The sequence below is a fragment of the Emiliania huxleyi genome (assembly GCF_000372725.1).
Source record: "Emiliania huxleyi CCMP1516 unplaced genomic scaffold EMIHUscaffold_602, whole genome shotgun sequence".
Lineage (NCBI taxonomy): Eukaryota > Haptophyta > Isochrysidales > Noelaerhabdaceae > Emiliania > Emiliania huxleyi.
The window spans coordinates 6,378-18,241 of record NW_005197489.1 but is presented as its reverse complement, the minus strand read 5'-3'; the positions used below and the strand labels follow the sequence as shown (position 1 = coordinate 18,241).

Here is an 11,864-nt window from a genome sequence, read left to right as displayed (position 1 = left end):
CACACACACACACACACACACACACACACACACACACACACACACACACTCCACCACCACCACCACTCCCCCTCCCCAGCGCACGCCAAAACCCCCCACGCCCACGCGCCAGGGACGAACTGCGAGGCAAGACTATCTGCTCTGGGGGGTGGGCGCGCTCCAGTTCCCGTGGCTCTGGTACCTCTGCCGCATCCCCTCGAGCCAGCCCTAGCCCGGTCCTCGCCCACGCCGGTCGCCGAGACGGCCGGCGACCGGGACTGGAGAGATGTGGTGCGACGTCCTGCGGTGAATGTCTGGCGAGAGAGCGAGAGAAGAGAGAGAGAGCTTGAGAGGCGTCAGTGGGGACCGGCACCGCGGTTGCTCCTGGCGCATTCTCTATGTGAGAGATTGAGATGGTCGTGGCGGTGACGAGAGGAGCTCAGAGCAGGGCCTCGTCGCTCGTGCGTGGGGCGAGGGGCGCGGCGGCGCGGGGGACGACGGTCGACGCCGCGTCGCGCGTGCGAAGCGCTAGTGGTAGTGCGAGGAGACAGGAGTAAGGTGTGCGGTTCTCGACACTCGCGCGCGCTCGTGCGCTTGCGTCAGTACTAGAGAACGCAACCGGCACAATCACACACACAGACGAGACCGACAAAAAAGCGTGCAGGGAAACACGCGCAGAATTCAGGTTTCAGCGCGGTTCGACGACGTACGGGGCTTAGAGGCTATCTAGATGCGAGACGTGGAGCGCCTCGTCCTTGTGCGACAGAGAACCAGCCCGGGCACTCGCTTCATCATCAACACATCAGCCAAGCGGCGGCCCATCGGTGGACGAGCTCGAAGCCGGGATCATGCGGGCGCCGGAGCACCGCAAGTCAGGCGGTCGCGGGCACGGCCCTGGCCGCCTCGTGCACGAGAGTGGGCTCGGCGGCCGCCTGGTCGAGGAGGACGACGCGCCCCTCCTCCCAGCCGGGCTGCTCGCGGAGCATGTCGACCACCGCCGCGCTCCCCCAGAACGCGTGGCCGACGACCTCGCCCTGCAGCCCGTGAGCGAGCGTGGGCGCGACGCGGCCAGCGCCGCCCTCCGGGCCGGTGACCTGCGGCGACAGGGCGATAGTGAAGTGCGGTCGAGGGGCAGCCGCGCCGGCCTTGGGGCGGGGGCGCCTCCAGCGCGTGCGCGCGGTCGAGCAGCAAGTTGTGCACGGCGGCGCAGCGGCGGATCACGCGGCGGCCGAGCAGCAGAGGGAAACGCCAGCGGGGCGCGCCGTCCGCCGCGCCGTCGAGCACTGGGTGCCACTCGGTGAGCTCGAGGCCGCAAGGCATGCGCGTGAGCATCACGCGGCCGCCGGCGCACGGCGTGACCACGACGCAGCGGACGCGCGCCACGGAGCCGTCCGCCGCGAGAAGCGCGTCGCCCGGCCCGACCGCGTCGATCGGCACGCGGCGGGGGGCGCCGTCGGCGCCGAGGGCGGTGACGAGGGTCTCCGGCGCGAAGCAGCCGCCGCCGCGCATGAACTCGGCCGGGAGAACTGGGGCCGGCGCGCACGGCGCGCTGCCGCCGACGGCGACGGGCACGCCGAGCGCGGCGGGCGCGCCCGGCTGCACGAGCAGCGACGGCTCCGGCGCTTTCATGGTCGCGAAGGCGGTCTCCGCCTCGTTGGACTGCTCCTCGAAGACGCCCTCTTGCCCGTCGGCGTCCTTGCCAAAGTGCTGTAGCGCCTGGTCGCGGAAGTTGGAGCGGCGCTCGGCGAGGAGCATGAGCCGGAAGGTACGGAAGTAGTGCGCGCCCCAGATGGAGTAGACGCTCGAGTCGCCCGGCTCGGGCGGCTTCAAGGCGAGGACCGCCTCCTGCTGGAGCGTCGCGACGAGCGCCTCGACGTCGGGCTCGGCCTTTGCGATCGAGCGCTCGCAGGCCTCGAGGAGGTTGGTCAGCGGCGTCGCTTGCGGCGAGGGGATCCCGGCCGGGGAGCGCACGACAATCTCGCCGAGCGCGTCCACCGTCTTCAGCCGCAGCAGTTGCGCGGCGACGCGCCGCGCCTGCTCCTCGTTGGCGGCGACGGCGTCCGCCGACGAGGCCGACGCCACCGTCGTGCCCGAGACGTGCAGCGAGACGGTGATGGCGGGGGAGCCGCGGACGAGCGGGAGCAGCACGTGGCGGGGCTGGTCGTAGCCGATCCAGCCGAGCGCAACCTGGGCCGCCTCGCCCTCGGCCGGGTCGGCCGCGCCGTAGCCGGGGAGCGGGCCGGCGAGCGCGCTCCGCGGCGAGACGACGAGCGTCGCGTGCGACGCGACGACGCCGTCCTTGGTCGGGAGGCGCGCGGTGCAGCGCAGCGCGGCGAGGAGGTTCACCATGAAGGGCCCGACCGAGCCGGGGTCGGGCATGTGCAGGAACTGGTCCGACATGCCCGCCAGCAGCTCCGAGTCGAGCTTGCAGCCGAGGCCGATGGAGGTGAGCGTGATCCGGCCGGCGACGCCGGCGCGCTTCTCCGCCGCCTTGGAGAGCGTGCGGACGAGCGGCTTGTACCCGTTCTTGCCGCGCGCGGGGTTCCACTGCGCCGACGGCATCCCGTCGGTCGTGATGATGATGTTGAGCGCGTACTGGCTGAGCGTCCCCGCCGCGATGGGGACGCGCGAGAAGGCGTCGTAGGCGTTCGTGAGCCCCGCCATCAGGTTGGTGGACCGCTCGGGCTTCATCGACGCGATCGCCTCCATGGCCTTCTCCTTGCCCGCGCTGTCGCACCGCGTCCAGTCGAGCAGCGTGGTGGCGCCGTCCGAGTAGGTGATGATGCACACCTGAGGGCGGCGGGCGCGTCGGCGCAACAGGAGGCGCGGCGCGGCCGGGCGGTGGAGTCCGGGAGACGACGGGGGCGGGCGGGCGCGCACGAGGTCGTCGTCCTCGAGCGACGTGACAAACGTGTTGGTCGAGTGCTTGGCGATGTCGAGCTGCGACCAGCCGTGGTTGACCTTGTCGCCGTCCTCCTGCTGCACCTCCGCCGCGGCGTTCATGGAGCCGCTCACGTCGATCGAGAAGAGGTACGCGCCCTTGGTCGCCTCAAAGGCAAATGTCTTGGTCTGGGGCGGCACGATGCGGACCATCGTCAGGTCGTCGCCGCCGCGGATCAGCTCCATTGACGTCATCCCACCTTCCTGCGCGCGGCGCGGCGAGGAGGGCGCCGCTGAGGAGAGCGCGCCGAGCGCGCGCCTCGGGGTCTGGGTGGAGAGGGAAACACACAGTCGCTGTGTCGCAGGGAGACGCTCTCTGAGCGCGCGCGGCGGAGACGCCGTATGCGCAGGCGCGGCCGAATCTTAAGCAGCGAGGTCGCCGCTCGCGCGCGGCACGGGGCAAGTGCGTGAAGAGCGCGCGAGTGGTGTGTGCGCGGCGGTGCGCGGAAGAAGGCGGCGGCCTCTCTTCGGCGCTGCTGTGGTCAGCACAAATAACGCGATCGCTCAATAGAGTACGAGGCGACCGGCCGGCCAGCACAGCCCCTTTGGCTTCGACGGGCGCCTCCCAGGGTGCTCCAGGCGACCGACTCGAGCGGCATGCGGCTTCGGACAGGCCTCGGCCCGGCTCCTGGCGGATCGCTGAAGCGTCTCGGCGGCTCTCTCTCGGTTGCGCGGTTGCGCGGTTGACGCTTTTTTGGCGCTCACGGCGGGCGGCGAGGCTGGCCTTGAGGTCGCAGCGAGCCGTCCAGACGTCTCACGGTGGCGTCGCGCATATCACTCGTGGCGTCGGTCGCCTTGGAGGCGGCAGAGACGTCCAGAGGCGGCGCATTTTTATGGGCACGCCCGGCAGCGCTGCGGGAGCGCGCCGCAGGCTGAAGACCTCCCTTGGCGCGGCGCGAGCGGCGCGCACCGCGGCACGAGGGCGCGCGGCGCTGCCGCCGCGATCAGTCGTCACGGCTTGCGCCCGGGCCGGCCGCGCGGTTGGCGTGGCAGCGACCACAGCACATGGTTCGGAGCTTCGGGCGGGGCTTCTTCTCGGTATCTTCGGTTGCCGCTGCACGGCGCGCGTGTCCGACCCAGTGAGTCCTACCGGTGAAGTGTGTGATGTCCAGCCGCGCGGTGTTGCAGACTACGTCGCGTGATGTGCTTGTGCGTCGGTAGTCATCGCAACTCGCACTGTGTCCGCACTGCCGGTGCTGGCTGGGTCCGTCGCAGCGCACGCACTCTCCCTGTGGGTCGAGGGTCGTGGTGTATGCGCGAGTCGTGGTGTGCGAGGATTATTTGACTAACACTCTGATTAATACCCAGCGCGGCGTCTCGCCCTCCCCTCTCGCTCGCGGCACCGAGCGAGTCAAACACACCATCTCTCTCTCTCGCGCACGCACACTGACACTCGTCACACCGACCGTCGACGACTAGAGGTCTCGCGCGGCGGCGCGCGGGGTGGGCCAACGCCACGGAGTTGGCCTCCCTTTTTAGTCTCCCCCTCGCCTCAAACGATCTATAAACTAGCTAGAACTACCACATCTAGTGCACCGGGCGCTGAGTCGGAACGGCACACGCACCGACTCAGGTCTTGCGCAGGGCCATCGCAACACAGAAGCCGATGGCTATAGCGAGAGGAATGGCGAGATTCGCTGCTGCTGTGATGAACGCGGTGTAGAAGTACATTGCGGAGCACTCGTCACTGGGCAGCTCTCCCACTCTGGGCGCAGTGATAGCCACGCCCCAGACGGCCATAGCGATGGAGAGCAGGCCGAGCGCGCTCACGCAGTTCGTCGGCAAGTTCTTTTGCTGCTTGCTTGGCTCAAAGGGCACCTTGAACACGAAAGCCAGGAACGACTTTACGACTTGGACGAGGCCAAAGGTGATCATGAACGCGGAGAACGAGCGCATGATGGCGTCGCAGTCTGTCTGCGTGACACTGAGAACGCCAAAGACTGGCATCACGAGCGCTGCAATGGCCAGGACGAGCATGAGCGCACGGTCCTGGGCGGGCATCTCGTAGGGCTCGCCAGATCTGCCCTTTTCGAGGGCCTCTGGGCTGGGTGTCAGCGCCTCCTCGTCCATCGCGGCCGGCCGACTACCGATCGACCAAGCCGATCGGCCACGCAAGGAGCCGGATACCAGCCGGATACCAGGTCGTTGTGAAGAGCTGGGGCGCGCCACCCAAGAGCCTAGGTAGGTGCGGATCGGCAAGAGCGCAATCGATCTTTTGGCCCTCTATCACCTTGGGTTGTAAGAACTTGAAACACACACGCAGGGGCACAGCAAGCACGGATAGCCGACGACCGATCGGCCAAGCAAAGGACTCCCTTGGATAAAGAATTTAAACAATTTTACAACCAAACTCCCTCGCACAACACTGGGCACGGGACTGGCGCGCACTGGCACTAACTTGGATAAAGAATTCTAACTGATTCCCTCTTCTTGATTAAAGAAAATCCGAAGGGGAGTCCTAGAGACTGAGGGGGTTGGAGGTTATTTTGTCTGTCTGTCTAATAAAGAAAATCCGAGTCGCGCTGCGCGGGGCGATTTTGGGTACTTAAAATCCATGTGGCTGTGTGGTGGCGGCGTGCCGTCCTCCCATCCCTCCCTTGTGGGTTGTCTGTTTTCTTTCATTCTCTCAAAAAAAATGGGTTCTTCCCGATCCCGATCATCCGGCCCGCTGGGTGTGCTTCTTAGCCCCCCGGCCCTGGATGTGAGGCTAATGACTGCACTCAAAGTGCTCCAAGTTCTTGTTGAGCACTTGAGCACTGGATAGGGTCGATTCCGCATGGTACGGGACCCCTCGATCGTCTCGCCCTCCCTCACTGGTGTGTTCCTTGGGGGGGGTCCTAACAAACACGGTACAGGATCGAGGTGCACGCTGCTGAGGGACCCCAGAGGGTAGATCGAGCAGTTTCGTCCCCCCTCTCCATCATCTCCCTGGCTGGGAGACGTCGGCGGAATGGTTGGGTAGTAGGGCTAGAGGGTCGCTCTACACTTAGCCTCTGCAGCGAGCGAGCGCTCAACTTAGCCCCCACACGGAGCCGGGCTCGGACTTAGACGCTGTATGGTCGGGGGCCATGAACTTAGACGACATAAGGCCAACTCCGGGCAAAACCCGGGTATACCTGAAAAGCCTCCTGGACGCGTCCCGACCAACGTATGTATGCCGCGCACGACGCCATATCGCCTTCTCCCAGGGCCAGTGCGCTACTTGCGGCGCGCAACGCCTGCTCAAGTACCCCCCCCACCATGTGCTGCCGCTATGCGTGCCTTAAGGCGGCTGCGGCGAAGCGGCGGGCGCGGCATGCCGATGGCAGTGCGGACGATGCGGTTGCGATGTGTTCTGCTTCAAGATCGTGGCGGTGCTTGGCATGCACTTCTGCGATCCCAATCAGCTCATCGCAACGAAGCAGCGCAACAAGCTGGCTGCTGCCAACAAGGCCCTATGCTACCTCACGCGCGGATCGTTCAAAGAGGACCAGCACACACAGGCTTCACCGTCACGCGTTTGAAATGGTTGGGTAGTAGGGCTAGAGGGTCGCTCTACACTTAGCCTCTGCAGCGAGCGAGCGCTCAACTTAGCCCCCACACGGAGCCGGGCTCGGACTTAGACGCTGTATGGTCGGGGGCCATGAACTTAGACGACATAAGGCCAACTCCGGGCAAAACCCGGGTATACCTGAAATGCCTCCTGGACGCGTCCCGACCAACGTATGCCGCGCACGACGCCATATCGCCTTCTCCCAGGGCCAGTGCGCTACTTGCGGCGCGCAACGCCTGCTCAAGTACCCCCCCCACCATGTGCTGCCGCTATGCGTGCCTTAAGGCGGCTGCGGCGAAGCGGCGGGCGCGGCGTGCCGATGGCAGTGCGGACGATGCGGTTGCGATGTGTTCTGCTTCAAGATCGTGGCGGTGCTTGGCATGCACTTCTGCGATCCCAATCAGCTCATCGCAACGAAGCAGCGCAACAAGCTGGCTGCTGCCAACAAGGCCCTATGCTACCTCACGCGCGGATCGTTCAAAGAGGACCAGCACACACAGGCTTCACCGTCACGCGTTTGATTAAGCTTGAGGAGCTTCGTGTCATGTGAGAACTGTTTGGCTAGACGTCGCTCAAGAATGAAGGAGCAGCAACGAAAATCGGAAGAGGAGGATGCTGAGGCGGCGATTGCTAAGCATGAAGAGGATCCATCGCCCTCCGCAGGCGAAGAAAATTTGGGGGCTGCGCCGTATCGTTGATCACGGTGGGAGCCTCCTGGCCCCAGGCCGTGCCACGGCCGACTTAGCCGATGTAAGAGGCTCCCGCTGATCTTAGACCGCGCAAGCACTCCAGCGTGGCTAGCCACACTTAGACCCGTCCAGCCTCGAGGCTCAGAACTTAGACTACTACCCAACCAGTGCGTTTGATTAAGCTTGAGGAGCTTCGTGTCATGTGAGAACTGTTTGGCTAGACGTCGCTCAAGAATGAAGGAGCAGCAACGAAAATCGGAAGAGGAGGATGCTGAGGCGGCGATTGCTAAGCATGAAGAGGATCCATCGCCCTCCGCAGACGAAGAAAAAATTTGGGGGCTGCGCCGTATCGTTGATTCACGGTGGGAGCCTCCTGGCCCCAGGCCGTGCCACGGCCGACTTAGCCGATGTAAGAGGCTCCCGCTGATCTTAGACCGCGCAAGCACTCCAGCGTGGCTAGCCACACTTAGACCCGTCCAGCCTCGAGGCTCAGAACTTAGACTACTACCCAACCAGTGTCGGCGGCGATGGCGGTGTGACCGATCGAGCTACAAGAGGAGCTTGTTCAGCAGGATCCGGGTGGGCGGAGCAGTACCTCACTTCCCAGTTCTTTTGGAAACACGCTAGACAAGGCGTGCAAGGAGCGTGGCCGTCAGGTGGACGGACCGCTCGACCAACCAACCACTCGACTGGAAAGGGATGGTCAAAGTACAAAGACCAGGCGTGCGTATTCAGACGGGTGGTCAAGAAGGATGCAGGCTGGAAAAGGCCCTCCGTAGTATCGCGAGGCGTCCCTCTCCCCTCGTTTGTAGAGGGGTCGGCATCTGGACCCAAAGGTTGGTGCCCAGCAAGTGTGAGTGGAGAGCCGCGTGCGCGGCTCTGCGGTATTGGTGATCGCGGGTGAGGCTGCAAAGCCATCCTCGATCCGGGTGTCGTCTCAGACGACTGTAGGATTGGTATAAGGAACTCGTATCCGAGTGGTTTAAGGGAATGGTGTCGTACGACACCAGGAATGCTGGGGCTCAGCCTCAGCGGGGTGATTCATCACTGTGGGGGGGGGGGAGAGAGTGATAATAGGGGTGCTGAGGTAGGGCTGGGTGGAGGTAATTCTCCGGGTCAGTCTGGAGGTCATTCTCCACCACCTCCTGCGACAGCGGTACGACCGCCGGCGGCCGCTGCACCCGCGCCTTCCCTCGCGGGCGCCGTCGCGCCGCGCGCGCCCAACTCTGCTGGCACACGGCACGCGTCGTCACTCAGCCGCGGAGAACAGGCGGTGCAGCGCGCGAAACGCGCGCGATATCGTACTTTCAAGGCGGCTGGATCCGGCCATGGGTATACCTTTGAGAACCTCCCCAGCTTCCCTCCCTCCAGTCACAATCTCAATATCTCGACTCTCCAACACGAAGTGCTACGATCGGAGTGCGCCCATTTCTTTTTTCCTTCTTTTTTTGGGCCCTGTGGCCACCCTATCTATCGAGCTCTCGCGATGAATGTATTTGGGGGGGGTTGAGTGTAAGAGAGATCTCTTTCAGAGAGAGAGAGAGAGAGAGAGAGATTTTTAGCAATACCAAACAACTCTAACACTCACACGTCATTTGGGGCCTGGAGCCCTGTTCACGCGCGCGCGAGACGTGCAGACAGGGTTGCCAGGTGAGAGCGAATGGCGCGGTTCACGCCTCGCACAACAGAGAGAGAGATGCGCTCTGCATGGTGGGACATAAAAGAGAGCGAGTACTTGGGCGAGTAGGCCGTGCGGTCGACGCTGCCGCGCGCGACTTTGCGCGCGAGGCGGCGCAGCTTGAGAACGGCGGTGGGCGAGAAGCCGCCGCCGAACGTCTCGTGGAGCAGCAGGTTGAATGTACGAAACAAACAGAAGGCACGCGCATATGCTCTTCTGGTGTAGGTTTGTTGTTGGCAAATCAAGACACAGACTCGCGCGAGGACGACTCTTCTGACGCCCACTGCGATCATTTGCCGCCAAGTCATATCGTTGCTCAGGTCCACTCTCTCTTCGAACACTTGTACCTCCACGGATGATGCTGGCGTGGGGTCCCCTTCGTGCATCGCTTCTCTCTGGCCCGCGGAGTGGTCGTGGTGACATGCCTCCGCGCAAGAGAGAGCGAGCGAGCGCGCGCACTCGCTCCAGCGCGAGGTCGGAGCAGAGCCAGGGCCGCGCCGCGGGCTCACGAAGCAAAGGCGGGCCTGGCAAGGCGTGTGCTGCGAGCGCTGCGAGCGCGAGTCTGTCCGCGACCGCGGCTCAGGAGGAGTCGGACGACGACGCCGCGGCCGCCACGGCCCGGCCGCAGGAGACCGGCACAGCGCTCTCGTGCGTGCTCAAGGTGTACTGCACCTCAGTGCGTCCAAACTTTGCGCAACCCTGGCAGATGAAGAGGCAGCAGGAATCCACCAGCTCCGGCTTCATCTTGCGCGATGAGCAAATCTTCCCGGCCAGGGGCATCATCATCCTCACGAACGCGCACAGCGTCGCGCACAGCGTCACCGTGCGCGTTCGCAAGCACGGCTCGCCAGTCAAGCACGTGGCCAAGGTGCTGCACATCGGCCACGAGTGCGACGTGGCCGTCCTGGTGGTGGAGGACCCGGCCTTTTACGACGACCTCCCGGAGCCGCTGCAGCTCGGGCACACGGCGCGGCTCCAAGACCCGGTCACGGTGGTCGGCTACCCCACCGGAGGGGACAACCTGAGCGTGACGGTCGGCGTCGTCTCTCGTGTCGACGTGCAGGCGTACTCGCACTCGAGCGAGCGCTTCCTCACGCTGCAGATCGACGCGGCGATCAACGCAGGCGTGCCCGTCCTCTCCCCCCGCCGCTCTTCCGAGATTCCCTCGAGGGGCGCGAGACGGCCCGAGATGGCCCGAGAGGTGGCGTGCCCTTCCTGTCCCGCGCGGACGGCGGCGCTCAGCCGGGCACGCCGCCGTCGCAGGCAACTCGGGCGGGCCCGCACTCAAGGCGGGGCGCTGCGTCGGGATCGCGTTTGAGACGCTGGACGACGCGGAGAACATCGGCTACCTGATCCCGGCCGCGGTGGTGGCCCGCTTCCTCGACGACCTCCGCTCGCACGGAGAGTACACGCGCTGGTGCTCGCTCGGCTTCTCGTGGCAGCCGGTGGAGAGCCCGGCGCTGCGCTCGCACCTCAAGCTGGGGGAGGGGCGGTCGGGCGTGTACGTCGGCGAGGTGTACCCCACCGGCGCTGCGAGCGGCGTGCTCCGCGAGGGAGACGTGGTGCTCCGCCTCGGAGGGCAGCCGATCGCCGACGACGGCACCGTCCCGTTCGAGCCAGCGGCCGAGGTTCGCGGCGGCGCCTCGTGCCGCTCGCAGCGCGTCTCGTTCGACGCGCTGCTGCTCCGCCACTTTGTGGGCGACTCGATCGCCGCGCACGTGCTGCGGGGCGGCGCCGAGCGGCAGGTGCGGCTGCCGCTCGGCTGCCACCACCCGCTGGTGCCGCTGCACCTGCACGAGGAGCGTCCTTCGTACGTCGTCTGCGGCGGCGCCGTCTTCACTGCGCTCTCGCAGCCCTACCTGCAGCACGAGTGGGGAAAGGCGTGGGAGCGGCGGGCGCCCGTCTCCCTCGTCGCCAAGGCGCTCAACGGCTCCAAAGCGCAGCGCGGCGAGCAGGCGGGTCACGCCCCCCTCCCCCTTCCCTGCTCTGGTGCTCGCCATCCGCGAGGGGCGCGACTCTCCAGCCGCTCCGCCTCGCCCGAAAGGTGGTCCTCCTCTCGCAGCTGCTCGGCCACGAGTGCGTGCGCGGCTACGACAGCGCGCTGCTCGCAAACTCGATGGTGCGGGCGCTCAACGGCGTCCCCATCCTCTGCCTCGCGCAGCTGGCGCAGCTCGTCCGCGCCTGCCGCCAGCGCTCGCTCCGCTTCGACCTCGAGGAGAGCCGCGTGCTCGTCCTCGACACTGCGCAGGCGCGCGGCGCGGAGGCGGAGATCCTGCAACAGCACAACATCCCCGAGCCGGTGCTGATCAACGAGAGGGACGCGGCGCTGTTACGGTGATTTTGGGTGGGGTTTGGTGATGAAGCGTTTGGCTAATTTAAGTAACAGTTGGCACCTAATGTGCGCTCAGCGCACCGCGGTAGAGTCTAGACCGGCAACTAGACGCTGATTTTCAGAAAGTCGCCTCGGGCACAAACGAACACTGGCGCTGGGAGTACAGGTGCTGGGGATCACAATGGTATGTATGTACAAAGAGAGACGATTTAGGTTTGGGGCAGAGCGAGTGGGCGAACTTTTCGGCGGTCGTGCTTTTCGGCGGTCGTGGAGTCGTGGAGGTCGTGGAGTGGCGAGTCACGCTCGGGCGGACAGCACTGATGCCGTCGCCGGACGCGGCGGCGAGGCACACGGGCGCCGGCGTGGCGCGCCGGCAGGCCCACCACGAGCGGATGCGCGACGAGCGCGCTCGGGAAGCGGCCGCGGGCGACGCGGAGCTTCCGCCGGAGGACGACGCGGTCGAGATGGCGAGCGCCGTCCACGTGCTGGACAGCGTGGCGGAGGTGGGCCCGAACTACACCCTGCTGCGCAGCAAGGAGACGAAGGCGAAGCGGCGGAAGCGACAGCGCTATCACTACGATCGAACGGAAAACCGCCGAAATTCGCACAATGTCTGGTCCGACGCCCCGCCGCATGACGCCCACCGCCGCCGCGTTGGGCGGCGCGCGCCGACGCCGACCTCACCACCGACCGACGGCTCCCACGGCCGTGCGG

General features: G+C 65.6%; 4 protein-coding genes across 4 annotated transcripts in view; 2 read left to right on the top strand and 2 right to left on the bottom strand.

Moving 5' to 3' along the window:
- The window catches only part of EMIHUDRAFT_247738 (hypothetical protein), a gene marked incomplete at both ends in the record, with an annotated part of 1,020 nt that extends 809 nt beyond the window's left edge, over positions 1-211 (top strand). Inside the window, one exon of the mRNA XM_005764122.1 lies at positions 113-211. Within this exon, the coding sequence (XP_005764179.1) occupies positions 113-211 (99 nt within the window). The remainder of the gene's footprint in view (positions 1-112) is intronic.
- EMIHUDRAFT_446040 (hypothetical protein) lies at positions 166-3,414 on the bottom strand. The gene is made up of 4 exons (XM_005764121.1): positions 3,381-3,414; positions 2,860-3,123; positions 1,141-2,769; positions 166-1,073 (listed from the first exon to the last, which is right to left on the bottom strand). Exons 2-4 carry the CDS (start codon positions 3,112-3,114, stop codon positions 852-854), a joined length of 2,106 nt encoding a protein of 701 aa, XP_005764178.1. The 5' UTR covers positions 3,115-3,123; positions 3,381-3,414; the 3' UTR covers positions 166-851.
- A 982-nt stretch (positions 3,415-4,396) lies between these two features.
- Positions 4,397-4,999, bottom strand: EMIHUDRAFT_371424 (hypothetical protein). Its single transcript, XM_005764120.1, has one exon. The coding sequence runs from the start codon at positions 4,987-4,989 to the stop codon at positions 4,489-4,491; it is 501 nt and encodes a 166-aa protein (XP_005764177.1). The 5' UTR covers positions 4,990-4,999; the 3' UTR covers positions 4,397-4,488.
- A 3,153-nt stretch (positions 5,000-8,152) lies between these two features.
- On the top strand, positions 8,153-11,156 carry EMIHUDRAFT_247734 (hypothetical protein; the record flags this gene model as incomplete). The annotated part of the gene is made up of 5 exons (XM_005764119.1): positions 8,153-8,176; positions 8,411-8,472; positions 9,293-9,950; positions 10,108-10,728; positions 10,863-11,156. The coding sequence occupies 5 exons, from the start codon at positions 8,153-8,155 to the stop codon at positions 11,154-11,156; spliced, it is 1,659 nt and encodes a 552-aa protein (XP_005764176.1).
- Positions 11,157-11,864: the final 708 nt, after the last annotated feature.

Coding starts and splice junctions, on each gene's coding strand:
- EMIHUDRAFT_371424 (XM_005764120.1), bottom strand. CDS start 4,989: ATGGACGAGGAGGCGCTGACACCCAGCCCAGAGGCCCTCGAAAAGGGC.
- EMIHUDRAFT_446040 (XM_005764121.1), bottom strand. CDS start 3,114: ATGACGTCAATGGAGCTGATCCGCGGCGGCGACGACCTGACGATGGTC. Junction 2,770..2,859: donor CGCTCGAGGACGACGACCTC/GTGCGCGCCCGC, acceptor CGCCGCCCTCAG/GTGTGCATCATCACCTACTC. Junction 1,074..1,140: donor ACCGCGCGCACGCGCTGGAG/GCGCCCCCGCCC, acceptor CTGTCGCCGCAG/GTCACCGGCCCGGAGGGCGG.